The sequence below is a fragment of the Herpailurus yagouaroundi genome, unplaced genomic scaffold (assembly GCF_014898765.1).
Source record: "Herpailurus yagouaroundi ecotype Mexico unplaced genomic scaffold, PumYag 206, whole genome shotgun sequence".
Taxonomy (NCBI): domain Eukaryota; kingdom Metazoa; phylum Chordata; class Mammalia; order Carnivora; family Felidae; genus Herpailurus; species Herpailurus yagouaroundi.
In genome coordinates this window covers 1,834,261-1,854,844 of record NW_024412437.1, presented here as the reverse complement: position 1 = coordinate 1,854,844, position 20,584 = coordinate 1,834,261, and the positions used below count along the sequence as shown (strand labels likewise).

At 38.0% G+C, this 20,584-nt stretch overlaps 1 protein-coding gene across 1 annotated transcript in view; it reads right to left on the bottom strand.

Annotated features, from left to right (window-relative positions):
• CEP95 (centrosomal protein 95) overlaps positions 1 to 20,584 on the bottom strand; it is a 43,475-nt gene that overhangs the window by 19,165 nt on the left and 3,726 nt on the right. Inside the window, exons 3-8 of the mRNA XM_040452113.1 lie at positions 18,858 to 18,965; positions 15,244 to 15,354; positions 12,470 to 12,575; positions 10,652 to 10,767; positions 2,401 to 2,520; positions 1,665 to 1,858 (exon numbers count right to left, since the gene is read on the bottom strand). Coding sequence (XP_040308047.1) covers positions 1,665 to 1,858; positions 2,401 to 2,520; positions 10,652 to 10,767; positions 12,470 to 12,575; positions 15,244 to 15,354; positions 18,858 to 18,965 — 755 coding nt within the window. The remainder of the gene's footprint in view (positions 1 to 1,664; positions 1,859 to 2,400; positions 2,521 to 10,651; positions 10,768 to 12,469; positions 12,576 to 15,243; positions 15,355 to 18,857; positions 18,966 to 20,584) is intronic.

Sequence of the window (20,584 nt, the reverse complement as noted above, 5' to 3'; positions counted from 1 at the left end):
ATTCTCTTTGGTATCAAGAAGTCAACTGTCTAAAATTGAAACAGTTAAAAATCAAACGTTATGAATATAAATGCTTAACATTTTTAACAATTTATTTCTTAACTTCAGAGGAAATCTTATGAAGAGACATTTGATGTTTAAGAATCTCTTCAATTTAGGGTGCCTGGGTAGCTCAGTCGTTTAAGTGTCCGACTTCAGCTCGGGTCATGATCTCATGGTTTGTGGGTTTGAGCCCCACGTCGGGCTCTGTGCTAACTAAGAGCTCAGAGCCTGGAGCCTGCATTGCATTCTGTGTCTCCCTCTCTCTCTGCCCCTCCCCTACTTGTGCTCTGTCTCTCTCTCTCAAAAATAAATAAAACATTTTAAAAAATTAAAAAAAAAAAAGAATCTCTTCAACTTCACTTATGTGTTTCTTGTGTAAGTGAAATTAAATTTAACACTTTTTAGTAAATAAAAACTATAAAAACAATCACATTTTTAAAAACTTATTATTGAAGTTTAAGTGTCCTGCTCAAGAATTGTTTCAAAAGGAGTATTCCCATTTAAATGCCACTCAGGTCAGGAAATAGAATATTACCAGCAACTCAGAAGCCCTTCTACCACCCCTCTCTAAAAGTCCCCCAAATGTAATCATAATCCTAGGATCCCTTTTTTCTAACTTATCCACCTTCCTACCTGAATAGATGCACAGAATGTTTAGAATGATGGCCACCTAATGCTAATGATGCTCATTTCATCTTCGTACTTCTATGTACTCTGAGATTTTTAATAATGAAAATGTATCATTGTTTATAAATTCACCACCCGCATATCCCTACATGTTCGTTTCTAGGAGGACAGGGACAGGATAATTATAAAAATGGATTTTTTTCTTCCTAAAGTACAGTAGAAGCAAAAAGACCAAGGTATTGCTAGCAGTTCACACTGGATAATAGGAATACGGATGAAAGGTTGTTTTTCATACTTTCTTATTAAATTTTCAGTGATTTAACTAGGGACATAGAATACGGGTTCTGAAACTAGAATACTGAATTAAAAAAAAACACCTTTTTTTTTTTAATGTTTATTTATATTTGAGAAAGTGAGAAAGAGAGAGCGTGTGCATGAGCACGCCTGAGCAAGAGAGGGGCAGAAAGAGACAGAGACAGAATCGGAAGCAGGCTCCAGGCTCTGAGCTGTCAGCACAGAACCCAACAAGGGGCTCGAATTCATGAGCCGTGAGATCATGACCTGAGCCAAAGCCGGACGCTCAACCAACTGAGCCACCCAGGTGCCCCTAGAATACGGAGTTCAAATCCCGACTCTACAGTTGTTGTGTGACCTCAGACTAGATACTTAATCTCTTTATATCTGCTTCCCCTTGGGAAATTAAAAAAAAAAAAAGTACCTACTCCACAGCTGTTGAGGAGTAAATTACTCAATACCAGTAAAGTACCTAGAACTGTGCATGACACAAAATAAACAATGTGTCGTTAGCTCTTACTATTTTCCTTTCTATACATTCATCCCCACTGTTCTAGAGTAAGAACATGTAAGTATACCCAGAGGCAAAATTTAAGAAGTACAGTGCTTGGGTTAGTGCAGTATCTATAATTACCATTCTAGCAGAGACGTCTTTAAATTGATAGACATCCATCTCATTGAAAGTAAGCTTTTCCACTTACCACAGAAAATGCAGTGCCCTCTCCAGTAGAATTCACAGCAGGGGAGATGTGACTTGAGCGCAAGTATTCTTTTCCTATGGGACAGGGTGCTCGAGGCTCTGAAGGGTGGTAGGGTGGATGTAAAGGAATAGCTGATTGAATAGGCTCCCCTAGTTTCCTAGCACTTGGAATCACATCCACAGAAGGAATTTCCACTAAGTAGCAAAAATAAAGTGGACATTAAGATGAAACTGTAAGAAACACATCATTTGATATATATACATGCCTATAGGTACTAAAAACCTAAATGGCTGGAATTACAGAAATTATGGTTCATCCACAGGTTATACAGCTAGTTCGCCATTAACAATGACTTTATGAATACTAACTAATAAAAATCCCAGACATAACAGTAAGAAATGAGAATATTTTTCAAATTGCTATGTTTTGTCATTCCTTAATAACTGGAAGACCGTAAACTGATGTGCTAACATATGAGAAACTTGTATTGTCCTAAAGTCTTTGAGAGAAGAGTTAGAAAATAGTAGATGCACAACATGTGACCAAAAACCATCTTAAGAAATCAGAACTCATAATAGGAAATGTTTACAAATATAATCATGTAAAACCAAAAAGAATCACATAAAGCGTAAAGCAACAAAAGTGAAAAGACTAATAGCATCCGAAAGTATCCCAGGAAATAACTTTTGGCTCTAACTCATAGCAGTAGTCTCACTAATAACACGTTACTACTCACTGTCTTCAACAAAGGATGTCCTACTCTTGGACAAAAAACTAGATGAGGGAGGGTGTAGCACTTCTTCATGTAATAGAGTTGGGGCTTTTTTGGACTGCATTTGGTTATGGCCTTCGGCACCTAGAAAAGAAAATATTAAAAAGAATTTTTTTACTGCCGAATGATTTACTAAAAACCAAGAATTTTGTATCCAGAGGATATAAATCTCAGGAATGACGTAATCCTAGAACTATGTTGGTCTGATTGTTCAAACTACCCATTACTTTTAATAACCACCAGAGAGTAAGATCTAGTTCTATAGCCCAGAACCATTTACACAAATTAAAAACAAAGCTTCACATCACATTGCTTCACTTTAGAAAAATAGGTGCCACAAAAACAGACACATAGATCAAAAGAACAGAAAAGAGAGCCCAGAAATAAACCCCATGCTTATATGGTCAATTAATCTACAACAAAGGAGGTAAGAATATACAATGGGGAAAGGATAGTCTCTTCAATAAACGATGGTAGGAAAACTGGACAGCTGTATGCAAAAGAATGAAACACCATACACAAAAATTACCTCAAAATGGATTAAACAACTAAGTGTGAGACATGAAGCCAAAATTCCCAGAAGAAAGCATATGCAGTAATCTCTTTGACATCAGCCTTAGCAAGTTTTCTGATAGGTCTCCTCAGGCAAGGGAAACAAAAGCAAAAAACAAACTATTGGGATTACACTAAAATAAAAACTTTCTGCACAGCAAAGGAAACCATCAACAAAATAAAAAGACAAACTACTGAACAGGAGAAGATATCTGCAGATGATATATCTTATAAAAGATTAATATCCACAATATATAAAGAACTTTATAACTCAACATCAAAATCCCAAAAAAATCCAATTAAAAAATAGGCATAGGACCTGAATAGATGCTTTTCCAAAGAAAACATACAGATGGCCAACAGACACAAGAAAAGGTGCTCAATATCACTAATCATCAAGGGAAATACATATCAAAATTACAATGAGCTATCACTTTATACCTGTTAGAAAGGCTTGAATCAAAAAGACAAAAAATAAGTGTTGGCAAAGATGTGGAGAAAAAGGACCTCTTGTGCACTGCTGGTGGAAATGTAAATTGGTACAGCCACTATGGAAAATAGTATGAGCGTTCCTCAAAAAATAAATAAATAAAAACAGAAATCCCTTATGTTCCAGTAATTCCACTACTGCATATTTACTCCCAAGAAAACAATAACACTAACTTGAAAAGATGTATGCACCCATATTTACTGCAGTATTTACAATAGCCAAATATGGAAACAAACCCACTGTCCATTGATAAATGAAGGAATAAAGATGTGGCACGCGTATACACACACACACACACACACACACACACACACACACACACACAGAGGAGTATTAGTCATAAAAAATGAGATCTTGCCTGGGAATGCAAGCTGGTGCAGCCACTCCGGAAAACAGGATGGAGGTTCCTCAAAAAACTAAAAATAGAACTACCCTACGACCCAGCAATTGCACTACTAAGCATTGATCCACGGGATACAGGTGTGCTTTTTCAAAGGGACACATGCACCCCCAGGTTTATAGCAGCACTATCAACAACAGCCAAAGTATGGAAAGAGCCCAAATGTCCATCGATGGATGAATAAAGAAGATGAGGTATATATACACAATGGAGTATTACTCGGCAATCAAAAAGAATGAAATCTTGCCATTTGCAACTACGTGGATGGAACTGGAGGATATTATGCTAAGCAAAATTAATCAGAGAAAGACAAATATCATATGACTTCACTCATATGAGGACTTTAAGAGACAAACAGATAACATAAGGGAAGGGAAGCAAAAATAATATAAAAACAGGGAGGGGGACAAAGCATAAGAGACTCATAAATGTGGAGAACAAACAGAGGATTACCGGAGGGGGTGTAGAAGGGGGGATGGGCTAAATGGGTAAGGGGCATTAAGGAATATACTCCTGAAATCATTGTTGCACTATACGCTAACTAATTTGGATGTAAATTAAAAAAATAAAATAAAAAAAAAAGGAGAGCTTGCTATTTACAACATGGGTAGACTTACAGAGTATCACACTAAGTGAAATAAGTCAGAGAAAGACAAATACCATATGATTTCACTTATATATGGAATCCAAAAAACAAAGCAAAAGAACAAACAGAAAAAGAAGAAAAAGATGCATAAATACAGAGAACTGATGGTTTCTATACAGGAAGTAGTAGGGGGATGGGCAAAATGGGTAAAGAGGAGTGGGAGGCACACAGGCTTCCAGTTATGGACTGAAAAGTCCCAGGGATGAAAGGAACCTCATAGGGAATATAGTCAACAGAATTAATAATAATGTATGGTGACAAATGGTAACTATACTTGGGGTGAGCATAGCGTAACATATATAGTTGTCAAATCACTATGTTGTACACCTGAAACTAATGTAATATTGTGTCAACTATACTTCAATTAAAAAAAAATCAAAATAACAAAAAAAAAAAAGGAAAAATATTCCATGCTCCTGGATAGGAAAAACAAATATTGTTAAAATGTCAATACTACCCAAGGCAATTTACATATTCCACGCAATCCCTATCAAAGTAACACCAGCATTCTTCACAGAGCTAGAGCAAACAATCCTACAATCTGTATGGAAACAGAAAAAACCCCAGAGAGCCAAAGCAATCTTGAAAAAGAAAACCAAAGCTACAGGCATCACAATCCCGGACTTCAAGCTGTACTACAAAGCTGTAATCATCAAGACAGTATGGTACTGGCACAAAAACAGACACTCAGATCAAGTCAACAGAACAGAGAATCCAGGAATGGACCCACAAACGTATGGCCAACTCATCTTCGACAAAGCAGGAAAAGAATATCCAATGGCATAAGGACAGTCTCTTCAACAAATGGTGCTGGGAAAACAGGACAGCGACATGCAGAAGAATGAACCTGGACCACTTTCTTACACCAGACACAAAAATAAACTCAAAATGGATGAAAGACCTCAATGTAAGGCAGGAAGCCATCAAAATCCTCGAGGAGAAAGCAGGCAAAAACCTCCTTGATCTTGGCCACAGCAACTTCTTACTCAACACGTCTCCAGAGGCAAGGGAAACAAAAGCAAAAATGAACTATTGGGACCTCATCAAAATAAAAGCCTTCTGCACAGCGAAGGAAACAATCTGCAAGACTAAAAGGCAACCGACGGAGTGGGAGAAGATATTTGCAAATGACACATCAGATAAAGGGTTAGTATCCAAAATCTATAAAGAACTTATCAAACTCAACACCCAAAACACAAATAATCCAGTGAAGAAATGGGCAAAAGACATGAATAGACACTTCTCCAAAGAAGACATCCAGATGGCCAACTGACACATGAAAAAATGCTCAACATCACTCATTATCAGGGAAATACAAATCAAAATCACAATGAGATACCACCCCACACCTGTCAGAATGGCTAACATTAACAACTCAGGCAACAACAGATGTTGGTGAGGATGTGGACAAAGAGGATCTCTTCTGCACTGCTGGTGGGAATGCAAACTGGTGAGCCCACTCTGGAAAACAGTATGGAGGTTCCTCAAAAATTGAAAATGGAACTACCCTAGACCCAGCAATTGCACTACTAGATATTTATCCAAGGGATACAGGTGTGGTGTTTCAAAGGGGCACATGCACCCCAATGTTTATAGCAGCGCTATTGACAATAGCCAAAGTATGGAAAGAGCCCACATGTCCACTGATGGATAAATGGATACAGAAGATGTGGTGTATATATATACAATGGAGTATTACTTGGGAATCAAAAAGAATGAAATCTTGCCATTTGCAACTATGTGGACGGAACTAGAGGGTATTATGCTAAGCAAAATTAGTCAGAGACAAATCTCATATGACTTCACTCATATGAGGGCTTTAAGACACAAAACAGATGAACATAAGGGAAGGGAAGCAAAAATAATATAGAAACAGGGAGGGGGCCAAAACATAAGAGACTCTTAAATATGGAGAACAAACAGACGGTTACTAGAGGGGCTGTGGGAGGACGATGGGGTAAATGGGTAAGGGGCATTAAGGAATCTACTCCTGAAGTAACTGTTGCACTATATGCTAAATAATTTGGATATAAATTTAAAAAAATTTTTTTTAATTAAAAAAAAGAAAACCACATAGATCGCCCTGCAAAAAAAAAAAAAAAAAAAAAAAAAGCAAAATAAAATTACTCATATGCCTTGCCTGCTTCAGATTCTGTGCCCCGCCCCTCCACCCCACCCCTGCTTGTGCTGTCTCTTTCAAAAATGAATAAACATTAAAAAATTTTTTTCTTAATGTTTATTTATTTTTGAGAGAAAGAGTTAGAGAAACAGAGACCATGACTGGGGGAGGGGGAGAGAGAGAGAGACACACACACACAGATTCTGAATCAGGCTCCAGGCTCTGTGCTGTCAACACAGAGACCGATGGGGGGCTCGAACCCACGAATGGTGAGATCATGACCCAAATGGAAGTCAGACACTTAACCAACTGAGCCACCCAGGTGCCCCACTGTATGACTGTATTTTAAAAGAACATATGTGAGGGGCGCCTGGGTGGCTCAGTCAGTTGGGCATCTGACTTCAGCTCAGGTCACGATCTCACTGCTCGTGGGTTTGAGCCTTATGTCGGGCTCTGTGCTGACAGCTCAGAGCCTGGAGCCTTTCTCTGATTCTGTGTCTCCCTCTGTCTCTGCCTGCCCCTCTCCTGCTCACACACTGTCACTTTCTCTCAAAAATAAATAAACTTTAAAAACAAATAAAAAAGAACATATGCGATGCACATTTGCATATCCATAAGTAAAGAAATCAAAATGTTAACGGTGATTTTCTCTAGGTCAGAGGTTGGCAAACTATGGCCCAACGTCCAAATCTGACTCACCAACTACTGTTTTTGTAAATAAAATGTGTGTGTGTGTTTTAAGATTTTATTTTTAAGCAATCTCTACATTCATCATGAGGCTCAAACTCAAGACTCTGAGATCAAGAGTTGCATGCTGTACCGACTAAGCTAGCCAGGTGTGCCTAGCTTGTGTTTTACTGGAATATACTCGTACAAATAGGTGCGAGAATTGTAGAAATGCTGTTCTGTGGGTATATCTCTGAGCTACGAATCCTGGTTGATACCATAATAAAAAATTTATAGGTCAAATTGTTTTGTCTAACTTTTGAATGCTTAATATTTAATCAGCTTTATAATGTTATTACATAGAGAGCTGTACTAAAATAGTTCTGAAATTGAGGGAATATCCACTTTGCTCCCTTAGAAATCTACAATACATAAACTTCCCACAAACAAAACAGACTTATGACTCCTCCTCTACAAATGACTATTTATCCCTTCTTCAATTTAATGAAAGACTTCACCATAAACTTACTCCTCACTTTGAAGGTATGAGAATGTATCCTGAAAACTCAGTTACTAAAGTGGTTAACTGACATAATCACACTAAAAATGGAAAATTCACCTTGCACAAACTCCAAGCAACGTATTTCAAGACACTGCATATTTTAAAATGTCTGACGTTCATTTGATGTCTCTTAAAATCCAGCAAACACATCTTTTTATGCTCTCCTTTTCCACAACCCAGAGCAACAGGGCCATTTTCACATCAACATGTTTAAAATATGTGAGTCTCACTCCATAACTTCATATTTTACACGAAGAGCATCTAAGATCTAATACTCAAAATTCATAACGTGGTCCACAATTTCTCTACTACCTAAACTAAATTTGTCATCAACTTGACTCCAGGCTAATTCATTTTTACCTGAGTCCATTTTTTCTTCAGTTTCTTGGATGACAAAGAAACTCATATGCTGTTTCTTTTTGATAAAATTTCTCCAAAATTTCATGCTTAGTTAACATTTGGCACTTTTAATTTGTCAGACTGAAAGTGACACACTCAAATTTCCTTATAATTTTTAGGCTGTTTTAGGATACACTGTTTTATTACTGAAAAGTCTCTGGACTTGTCTACTGCAAGCATTAATAAGCATCTATAGGGGCGCCTGGGTGGCGCAGTCGGTTGAGTGTCCGACTTCAGCCAGGTCACGATCTCGCGGTCTGTGGGTTCGAGCCCCGCGTCGGGCTCTGGGCTGATGGCTCAGAGCCTGGAGCCTGTTTCCCATTCTGTGTCTCCCTCTCTCTCTGCCCCTCCCCCGTTCATGCTCTGTCTCTCTCTGTCCCAAAAATAAAATAAACGTTGAAAAAAAAATTAAAAAAAAAAAAAAGCATCTATAATAAACATATATGACATTTCATAAATAAGGGGGAACCCTGGGTAGGAAAAAATGGGTGAAGATGGTCAAAAGGTACAAATTTCCAGTTAAGTCATGGGAATAAAATATATAGCATGACTATAATTAATACTATAAGTTGCTAAGAGAATAGATCTTAACAGTTGTCATCACTATCTATGGTGACAAATATTAACTAGATTTTTATTGGGACAGTCATTTCACAACACATGTAAACATAAAATCTATAGATTGTATATCTGAAACTAACATAATGTTACATGTTCATTATATCTCAATTAAAAAAATAAAATTCATAGCCCAGAAATTGAAGCCTAAGTTAGATGCCTATGAATGTATACGATGACAGTTATCTGATGACTTAAATCCAAATATAAAAGGAAGTTACCATAGCCCTTAATGACACCAAACCAAAACACCTCAGCCTGGCTTTTCTTTCAACCTTTTCTCTTTTGCCTTAACTGCATTATAACCCGAATAGTTAAAATCTGAAAACAACTCACTTCTTACAGATGCAACCTTTCTACACGGTAGTTGCTATCACAGAACACCATTTCTAAAATCATAGTCCCTTCCATCTTCTGTCAATCCACCTGACTCTCTTCCTTCAAGAAGCATTCTTTTGTTACTTTCAATTGACTCTGGTCATTCTGTTACTTCGCTCATCCCACTGGCAAGTACATGCCTTTAGTCTACTGTCTAACCTTCCATATTGAGGTTTTTTGAACATTAATTCCTTGGATTTCAATGTCTATTCTTTGGAACCAAAGTACTAATGCTCAAAGGGATTTCTCAGATGGTTTTGCTGAATTCTCCAATTTCACATGTTAAGAAACGGGCTCAGGAAAGACAAGGGCCTTGTCCAAAGTCACATAGCCAGTAGCAGAGTCTGGATGAGAATGTGGCCACTGGATTCCCAATTTAATATACTTAATGCCTATCCAGCATTCCTGTTCTTCCATTAAAAAAATACAAACCACGACTTATTTTGGGCTTGGTGTTTTGAGAAGCTCTAAAATACTAAGATGAATATGAATAATTTTACTATGTATTTCACTTACTTGTCTTAGTGATTGGCTGCCTCCCCAAGCAGAATACAAGTTCCATGAGGGAAGGGATTGGTGTCTATTTTGTTAACCACTATAACACCACTGCGTGGCACAGGGAAAGCACTAAATATTTGCTGAATGAGTCTGGTGTGGCTACTGTCCCTGGAACTCACAGTGTATAAAACAAACATACTCAAAATTACTATACAATGTGAGAATAGTATTACCAAAATAAGATGAGAAGGCCACAGTGTAGAAATAGAGCCTCAGAATCTAGGCATGTGGGGGAGGCTGGGCTTTGTAGGGTGAATTTGCCAGGAATAGAGATGAAGAAAGAGCACCCCAGCAGAAGAAACAACATGAAGGCAGAAAAGAGCATGACAACTAAGGTAGGCAGGACAGGAAGTGGGATGAAGGACAGCAAGGTACGAGGCTCAAAATGGGCCTCAAAGATATTCAGGCTTACTGTGTATGAGCAGCAGACTCTTGGAAATGTAACCTGATGCCTGGAAGAAGAACTGCCACTGGATATACTGACTTGTTGTTTGAAACCATGAAAAGAGTGAGTCATCCAGTTTAGGAAAACTATACTTAGGGGGTAATCTGAAGTGAGTAGACTATCAAGTTGCATTCAGAAATCTCTTCTCAGGGTATCAGGTCCCACATATTATATGACAAACTTGCTCATGTGCCTATAACTCCTACTTGTTTGATTTCAGGTAACTGTTCATATTTAGGTTAATCATGGTATACTCTGGAAATTCAATTCTAAGGTCGAGTTACAACTCTCTCTATTCTTCTCAACTGTAAACATTCCTAAGAATAACTATTTTTATTTTCATAGTTGTATGCTGAATAACAGGTATCTGAAGTTTACTTACCATTACTTCTTAGAGAAAAGGTGTGTGCTGTGTCTCCGAGTCTAATTACTTCACCAGTGGATTCTGTTTCATCTCCATCCCAAGAGGGGCCCAAAGCCTCAGATGACAAGGAGCACCTGAAAGAATTCCCTTACTTACTTGGGCCCAGCCTAACCAGAGGGCCCCTCCTGACAAAAGCTGCTTTAAACAGCCTGCCTATGAGTATTCAGACTGCTCATTGCTACGTGCAGAAAAAGGGCAAGACACTCCCTTCTGTTGCTTATCACTTTTTGGTGTTTATCTGTTTTAACTCATACAACGTATGGTAGAAATAGCCGTGTAGAAAGTGTCAAGGATTAAATGCATAGGAGAATACACACAGAGAACAATAAACATTGGATACTCTACGGGTGTGGGGGTGGAATCTGGGTAGGGTATGAATTTTGCATTAAATATCCTTGCATTGTTTCACTTTTGCGCTGTAAAAAAAATCTAATAATAAAAAATAAAGTCAAGAAATTCATCTCATGGTGGTCTCCTTTAAGACAGGTTTTCCACAATGTACTATACCTAAACAGGAAGATATTGCCTGTGTCTTTCAAATCATGCCAAATTCCATAAAAAAAATGGGAAGTCATACATTTAAGTCATAGCATTATGTTCAACCCGTAGGTAGAACTACCATCAAATCTGTAATGACATTATATTTTGTCTATAAAAGTTGCAGGTATTTTAAAACTCTGATATTTGTTCATGAGTTAATGTTACTGACTCATGAGGATACAGTAACGAGCAATTTTATACTGCCAGTGAGCGTATAAACTGTCATGGCCTTTTTGGAAAGCAGTCTGGCAACTTTTAATAGGCTTATAACATTCATACTCCTTGGATGTAGCTTAAAGAGCAAACAAAAGCATGTATCACATTTTCAAAAACTATAAAAAAACCCAGAAACATCCACCTCCACTTTAGAGGAGTGGTTTAGCCCATTGTGAAGCACCTATATGGTCTGTTATACAGGGATTAAAAATTACTACAAAGAATTTAACAACTCGGAAAAAGACTTGATATGTAAAATTTTTAAATGCGGGAAACAAAACTATGTAAACAATATGACTAAATTAAAAAAAAAAACCAAAACATTATAAAAAAGACTCAAGTAAAACATTAACAAGCCTTTGTTTAGTTCTGAATGGTAGAGCTCATCTTTTTTTTTTTTCACTTGTTTTTTATTTCTTCCTACTTTCCAAGATTTCTACAGGGAACATAAACTATTTTGATGACCAAGGGAAAAATAAAAAAAAATATGCAGGTGCACTTAACCAACTAAGCCACCCAGGTGCCCCACTAAAGACGTATTTTGGAAAGGGGCACCTGGGTGGCTCAGTCAGTTAAGCATCTGACTCCAGCTAAGGTCATGACCTCACTGCTCATGAGTTTGAGCCCTGCGTTGGGCTCTGTGCTGACAGCTCAGAGCCTGGAGCCTGCTTCCAATTCTGCATCTTCCTTTCTCTGGCCCTCTCCCACTCACGCTCCCTTTTCTCTCAACAATAAATAAATGTTTAAAAAAAAAATTTTTTTTTAAAAAAGATGTATTTTGGAATAAAAGAACTAACTAGGAAGAAGAAAATACACAGGTGTTTAATACTGAGACTTAAGTATTACATATAGCTCAAGATTCTTAAAATTCCGTCAGGGAGATTTAAAATATGAGAAGGTACTGAGATTTTCCCATCAGTTTGTTTTGTTTTTTGCTGCCATTGTGGTATATTGTGTGCCAATTCTTAGAAGGAAAAAGCATAACTTGTTTTGATTAAATTCATAGACACTGAGTGCTACCTCCCAAAAGAAACCTTTTTCCATGATGATTTGGATGCCTTAGTACTTTCTGGCTCTTCTAAAGGTTCTCCTTGATGGAATTCTTTAAAACTCTGTCCAGTTTCACCTGTTTAGAATAGATAAAAACAACACCAAAAAACCTCTCAATTAATAATGCTATTTTTATATGGGGGTGGGTAGAGGTGAGAACAGTTAAGCACCCTCATCTTCTCCTGGTAAACTGGGCTTTTGTGAACACGAAATTAGAAAGAACCAAATTATCACCTGTGAAGACCATGTATTACTTGGGTAACAGAAGCAAGATAAATGCTGCTTTAAAAGCAAGGTCTACAGTTGTACTAGCAATGTTTTATTTTTTAAGATAGGTGGTAGGTTTATTTTTTATTGTTTATAACCTCCCTGTTCAGTAAGGGATGTCTGAAGCAAGAGGACTAGGCTGTGGCTTCAGAACACAACTGTGAGCCTCAAGCTCCAAGACTATCCCTCCCAGGCTAAGAGTCAGAGTACATCAAAGCTTGGCTGAAGTTCTCTTTCAGACTATCACTCCTTTTTCAACTCAACATGTCTGAGGAATACACTTTCGCCAGCAGCAACACACTAGGGAACTGATTTCAGGAGGTACGTGGGTGAAACTTCCTATGATTCAGATTGACGCCTCTGAATATTCCCATCCCCATTTCTAGAGATTTCTCTATTTGAGCATCTACCTTCATTTTTTTCTATTTCTGTATTCAAAATAACCAACACTGTAATAACATTAGTTAACATTCACTGAGCAGTGACTCGGAGCTAGGCTTGGAACTAAACTATTTATATATCTACTTACTCAACCATCACTATAGCCATGGAAGAATTTCAAATGAAAACACTGAGGCTTAGAGAGCTTCAAACAATGAGAGGCAGAACTTAGCATTGACGCAAAGTCTGCTTTCAAATCCCTGTTCTTCAGTGGTAAGTTAATGATAATGCTAGCTCAGGTACCAGGAAAAAGCTGCTCTGTACATGATGTGACTCATGATAATAAAGATTGACTTCCCATTATTAACTGGCATTTTGAAGAATCTGATTAGCTCTAGGTAATACTGCCATATCAACTTGGACCTGCAAAGGTGAGAATCACACTTCAGAAAACACCACCCAACCACAGTACTACTGCACTGGGAGGTCCCACCTCTGCAACCCCCTCCTAGCAGCACTAAGCTCACCACATTCTACTGACCTCCCCTGGAAATCTCCCTCCCGCATGCCCTGCCTCCACGTCTCACTATTACCAGACTCACATTTAAGTATCTCTCAGTTCTGCCCTCCTCTCGCCATCCCCACTGCCCTACTCATGGTAAAGCCACTACCATTCCTCTTCTACCTGCAATCAAGCACTACATTGTAAAAACTGCTGCTGTTAGTGTAAAACTTCAAATTAATCAATTTCCACCAAAGGTAGTTTTCCATCTCTTAATCTTGTTGCTAAAATGGTTAAAGCCACCAAGCCTCAAAATACCTACTAAGTAGCCTTGAATTAGGTAAATTTCACATGTCTTTCACTCTCCCCCAATTCTCCTATAATGGTTTTTATTGTTTAACACTCCCCCCCCCCCCCAGCCGAGGGATACGTTCCAAGACCCCCAGAGGATGCCTGAAACCACAGATAAGATTAAACCTATATATACTATGTTTTTTTCCTATACATACATATGATAAAGTTTAACTTCTAGATTAGCACATTAAGATAAGCAATAGCTAATAATAAAATAGAACGATTATAACAACATACTATAACAAAAGTTATAGAAACGTGGTCTGTCAAACTATCTTATTGTACTGTACTCACCTGCTTCTTGTGATGATGTGGGATGATAAGATGCCTACGTGATGAGACAAAGTGAGCTGAATGACACAGGCATTGTGATGTAGCATTAGGCTATTAATGACCGACCTTCTGACAATACCTCAGGAGGATCATCTGCTTCTGGACCAAGGGGGACTGCGAGTGGAAAGCAAAACTGCATCTAGGGGGACTACTGTATGCAGTTATGGCTGTCTTCCTGACTTAAGTCAGAAACTTAGGTTTCTTTGAGAGCAACAGAACATGGCATGCAATTATGAATCCTCCCAGCGTACCGAGGCTGGTACATATTTAACAGATATTAAACACTCAAAACACTCCACACTCAGAACACTCAAGTGTTTGAAATAAGAAATATCCCCTGTGGCAGTTTTTCCCTCCAGGCCAGACCTACATATGCCTTTAAATCTTTTCAGCAACGATAAAAGGTAGAAAACTATCACTAAAGAGTTTAAGGTCAGATGTTATCACAACCACGTGAGAAGTAGGAACGATGAGCCTACCCACATTTTTTTGTCTTCATTCATATCAGAATTTATGTTGTTTGTTATTGCTGCTGAAAACTTGTTGGATAACTTTTTGGAGAACTGGATTACTCAAAGGCTAAAATAAAACTTTCAGGCTGTCACAAACCTAAACATAGGTTAAAGACAAAAACACTCCAATTCCTCCTGTTAATGCTTTAGCAATATCCAAATTTATAACAAAAATGGCAGTTCTGACAGGAAATTTTGGAATAAGTCATTTCATGCAATAATAGGACAGTAAGCAACTTTAATCAGAACTTTTTATAGATTAGCACATCCAAACTGACAAAGGACATGATGATAGTCTAAGATAGTTTTTTCCAACCGCTTAGAAGAGTTAAGAAGTGAGATTTAATTTACCAGGTATATGCATTAGTTATTCAAATTACAATTTTAAAACTTACTTTTTTCGTGAGATGTCTCACTGATGTGTTCTGTAAGATACTCCAGCAACCCATCAAAGATTTCTAGCAGATTCTTAATAGATTCTTTATCTCCCTTCACTATATTTTCTCCTAAACACAGGATAAAAGGCTATTAAAAATATTAACGAAGAAACTAAAAGTCTCAAAGTTTCAAAACAAATATACCACTGTGTAAATACTGTTCAGATAAAAGAATTACAAACTAATTCAGGAAAACGAATAATATTATAAATATTAGAAACATGAATGTCTTGGGGCGCCTGGGTGGCGCAGTCGGTTAAGCGTCCGACTTCAGCCAGGTCACGATCTCGCGGTCCGTGAGTTCGAGCCCTGCGTCGGGCTCTGGGCTGATGGCTCGGAGCCTGGAGCCTGTTTCCGATTCTGTGTCTCCCTCTCTCTCTGCCCCTCCCCCGTTCATGCTCTGTCTCTCTCTGTCCCAAAAATAAATAAAAAACGTTGAAAAAAAAATAAAAAAAAAAAAAAATAAAAACATGAATGTCTTGATACCTAATTATATTTGAAGAAACAAAGGAAGCAGTCTTGAATATAATGTTTGGTAATTAATTAGCATATTCCTTCCTTTACCAAGAAACAAAATAAGTAGACTTAATAAAACATCCTCTGGTAAGATTTATACCAAGATATAAAGTATCTAAGCAGAACTTTTTTAGGCTGGTGAAAAAAAATGGCAGGAGGCAACACAGTTTCAGATCGTGGGATCCTACTTCTAGATGGTGGTTTGCTCTGAAGATAACAGCAGTAGAGTAACATAAAAACAAAGAACTTGTTGGTATACTTTCATCAGGAATTCCTCATTTTTTCTATTTGTTAACTCCTATTCATTTTATATAGGTCATGTCATTTTTCTTAGTTTAAAAACTGCCTATGTGGGATGCCTGGGTGGCTCAATTAGTTAAGTGTCTGACTCTTGACTTCAGCTCAGGTCATGATCCCAGGGTCGTGGGATCGAGCACCGGGCGGCCGTGGGCCCGAGGGCCATGTCAGGAGTGGAACCTGCTTGAGATTCTCTCTCCCTCTCCTTACGCCCCTCCCCTGCTCAGACCCAGGTGCTCTCGCTCTCTCTCTCAAAAAATAAATAAAATACTAATTTAAAAAACTTGTCCATTCATACAAATTTCCAATTTATACAGCTTTGTATACAGTTTGTATAACTTCCAGTTATAAATCAGAGATGAAAAATAAGGCATAGGGAATAACATCAATAACATTGTAATAGCGTTGTAAGGTAGTGGTTGATTACTATACTTATTACAGTGAGCACTGTGTAATATATAGAACTGTCCAATCACTATGTTGTACATCTGAAACTAATATAATTTCATATGTCAACTAAACTTCAATAATAAATTTTCTTAAAAACACTGGCCATGCACGTAAAACTTTTTAATCTCACCTCAGTCCCAACTTCTCCAGCCTCACCTCCCACCACATCCACTTTACACCCAGGAGTTACTCTTTACACAATTCCTGGCACAATACTTGTCTCATAATAAATTTTTAATACATGCTAAATTGATATGTTGACAAGAAATGGGTTGGTAAAAGCATGGAAACTTAGCATGCTTAGTATCACCTAAAATGGACTCTAATCAACATCAGGTATGGATGGAATGTAACTCTTGAGACACCTGGGTTGTCCTTTGGGAGGTCACGCCTGCATTCTCTTAAGTTCAAACCAGTAAGGGAAAGACACAATGGAAACTCGATATTTGAGAGAATCTAGCCATTCAAAATTTCACTCCTGATGCAAAACAAACCTAAACCAGAAATATGATGTTTTACAAAATTACCAATACAGATAGACAGTATTTGACAATTTTTTTTTTTTTTTTTTTTTTTTGGTTTAAAGCAAACAAATCTTCTTAAGCCTTGTTTTCCTGGCTTAACGAGATACACAAGTATACCCCAAGGGCATACTCAGAACTTCTCAGTTGCCAGGATGGGGAGCATCCTCTGCCAACCCAGCAACTAAGACCGCCCACCAAAATGCAGTGCTTCATGGCACAGAAGAAAGTATTTTAAACTGAACAAGAACACAAGGAGTAAAAAGCTGCTCTGCAGTATACTGGAGGAGATAAGCAGTTCTGCAACTTTTCATGGGGTGGGTGAGAGTTGTTAGGAGCAGCTCTGCATTAAAAAGTTACATAAGCAGATACAACTATGCTATAGGTTTAAAAAGCACAAATACCAGAAATTACCCTATTCAAGTGATAAAGCAATTCCGAATTGCAAAAGAACAGGAAAACCCTGGGATTATCCTTCAAAATGAATTATCTTCAAACTAATTTACCATTTTTACTCCTTGAACTGCACTCAAAACTTAAGACAGAGTATTTTTGCAAAACTTGTCGTCAACATCACATTGAAAGATGTGAGTGACCAATCCTGATTAACATTTAACTGCCCAAGAACAAACCAATGGTGTAAGCCTTCTCTAAGTGATTCAAATGTAGGTTCATATGCACAGATTCCCTCTTTTACTTAGCTTGAAATAATTTACTGGAATAATCCTCATTTTCTATCTAGAATACAGGGATTTACAAATATATTTATATTTGGTATGTTTGGCTTTAGAATACAAGCATGATATACTCTATTTTGGAAAAAGTTTCAAAAACAATTTACAGTTTTATTTTGAATAGAGAAAATATTCATGAGGCTTAAAATTCAGGGGCGCCTGGGTGGCTCAGCTGGTTGAGCATCCGACTCTTGATTTCAGCTCAGGTCATGATCTCACAGTTTGTGGGATGGAGCACCATGCCGGGCTCTGCACTGACAGTGTGGTCTCTTTGGGATTCTCTCTCTCTCTCTCTGCCTGTCCCCCATTCATGCACTCTTTCTCTCAAAATAAATAAATAAACTTTAAAAAAACAAAATAAAATTCAAGAAGTATAGAAGTTATATAATGAAGTCTCATCCCACCCTCGTCCTTCCTGCAGCCCTGAAGTTCCTCTTACTGGAAGCAACTGGCATTACAGGTTTCTTGCACATGCTTTCAAAGAGTCCTTCTGCAAGCAATCAACTGCATATTTCCTCTCCTTACCTTTGTTTTTATAAGCAGCACCCTACTCTGCACATTATCATTGTTAAGTGCACATCTTTCTGACATTACACATATTGGAGACTGTTCCACTAATATGGAACATTGTACATAATGAGCATCATCAATCATCTTTTACAGTAGCAGAGTAATTCCCTGCATGGAGCTATCATAACTTATTTAGCCTGTCCCTATTTAATGGATATTTAGATGTAGCTAATTCTTAGCTACTACAAACAAGCAGCATGTTAGCTTTAAAATAACAAAATAACAAAAAACATACCTTTAACTACCAGCCAGAATTCTTACATCTCAGACTCAGGTCCATCATAAATTCAATGTTTGACTCTCCTAAAAAAGCTCTCAAGAATGGCTGCCTTAACTCTACCAGTCAATTTGTCTTGGCTCAGTCTTGCCACTTGGTTTATATCATAAGCTTACTCATTTGGTTAACTAAACAATGTCTAGGATTCTACCCAACAAATTATTTTAGTCAAATGCAAAATTATCTGATGGTTAAGTATACACCGACCTGTTATGTGAGACAAGCTGACTTGCAGGTAATCCAAGGCCAGGGAATCAATTACTGCTTGTACATTGTGAGCTTCATCCTCTTGACTCCTGGGAATAGCTATGAGGTCTGTGGAAAAAAGGCTACACATTTTTCATCTGAGGGTCCAAGTTTTCATCTGTCTCTGACCAGGCTTCTGAGTCAGGTTAAGTGCTACAAAAGTAAGCTCTACCCAAACAGAACAGGCTATAAAATTCAGATAAAGCTAACAGAGCCTGAATTCCACACAGCACCTTTAGTGGTTGAATACTTAGTCAATCGACATATATATGAACATGCTCTACAATAAGCACCATGCTACAGAAAGATAAAGAGGTCCCTAAATTCAAGGAGGTGCTAATACTCTAGTAAGGGAAACAATAATGGAGTGAGACTTTAACCCATAATCATGGGCTGCTTTCCATGAGAGGAAAAAAACCCCACAACCTTCTGAAGGTAACCTAGTAGGAATTAATGGCATAATGATTTAAAAGGTCAGTATATAAGGGTGTCTGGGTGGCTTAGTTGGTTAAACATCTGACTCTTAATTTTGGTTCAGGTCATGATCTCAGGGCTTCTGAGATGGCATGGAGCCTGCTTAGGATTCTCTCTCCCTTGTTCTCTCTCTGTCCCTCCCCCACTCATACACACACTCTCTAAATAAAAATAGAGGCCCCTGGGTGGCTCAGGTGGTTAAGTGTCCAACTCTTGATTCTGGCTCAGGTCATGATCTCACAGTTCCTGGGATTGAGCCCTGAATCAGGCTCCATGCTGACAGCATGGAGCCTGTCTCTCTGCCCCTCACCGTGCATGCTCTCAAATAAATAAACTTGCACCAAAAACCATAAAATACCTAGTAACAAATCTAACCAAAGACATGAAAAATCTATACACTGAAAACTACAGAAAGCTTATGAAAGAAATTGAAGAAGACACAAAAAAATGAAAAAATATTCCATACTCCTGGATAGGAAGAACAAATATCGTTAAATGTCAATACTACCCAAGGCAATTTACATATTCCATGCAATCCCTATCAAAGTAACACCAGCATTCTTCACAGAGCTAGAACAAACAATCCTACAATCTGTATGGAAACAGAAAAGACCCCAGAGAGCCAAAGCAATCTTGAAAAAGAAAACCAAAGCTACAGGTATCACAATCCCGGACTTCAAGCTGTACTACAAAGCTGTAATCATCAAGACAGTATGGTACTGGCACAAAAACAGACACTCAGATCAAGTCAACAGAACAGAGAATCCAGGAATGGACCCACAAACGTATGGCCAACTCATCTTCGACAAAGCAGGAAAAGAATATCCAATGGCATAAGGACAGTCTCTTCAACAAATGGTGCTGGGGAAACAGGACAGCGACATGCAGAAGAATGAACCTGGACCACTTTCTTACACCAGACACAAAAATAAACTCAAAATGGATGAAAGACCTCAATGTAAGACAGGAAGCCATCAAAATCCTCGAGGAGAAAGCAGGCAAAAACCTCCTTGATCTTGGCCACAGCAACTTCTTACTCAACACGTCTCCAGAGGCAAGGGAAACAAAAGCAAAAATGAACTATTGGGACCTCATCAAAATAAAAGCCTTCTGCACAGCGAAGGAAACAATCTGCAAGACTAAAAGGCAACCGACGGAGTGGGAGAAGATATTTGCAAATGACACATCAGATAAAGGGTTAGTATCCAAAATCT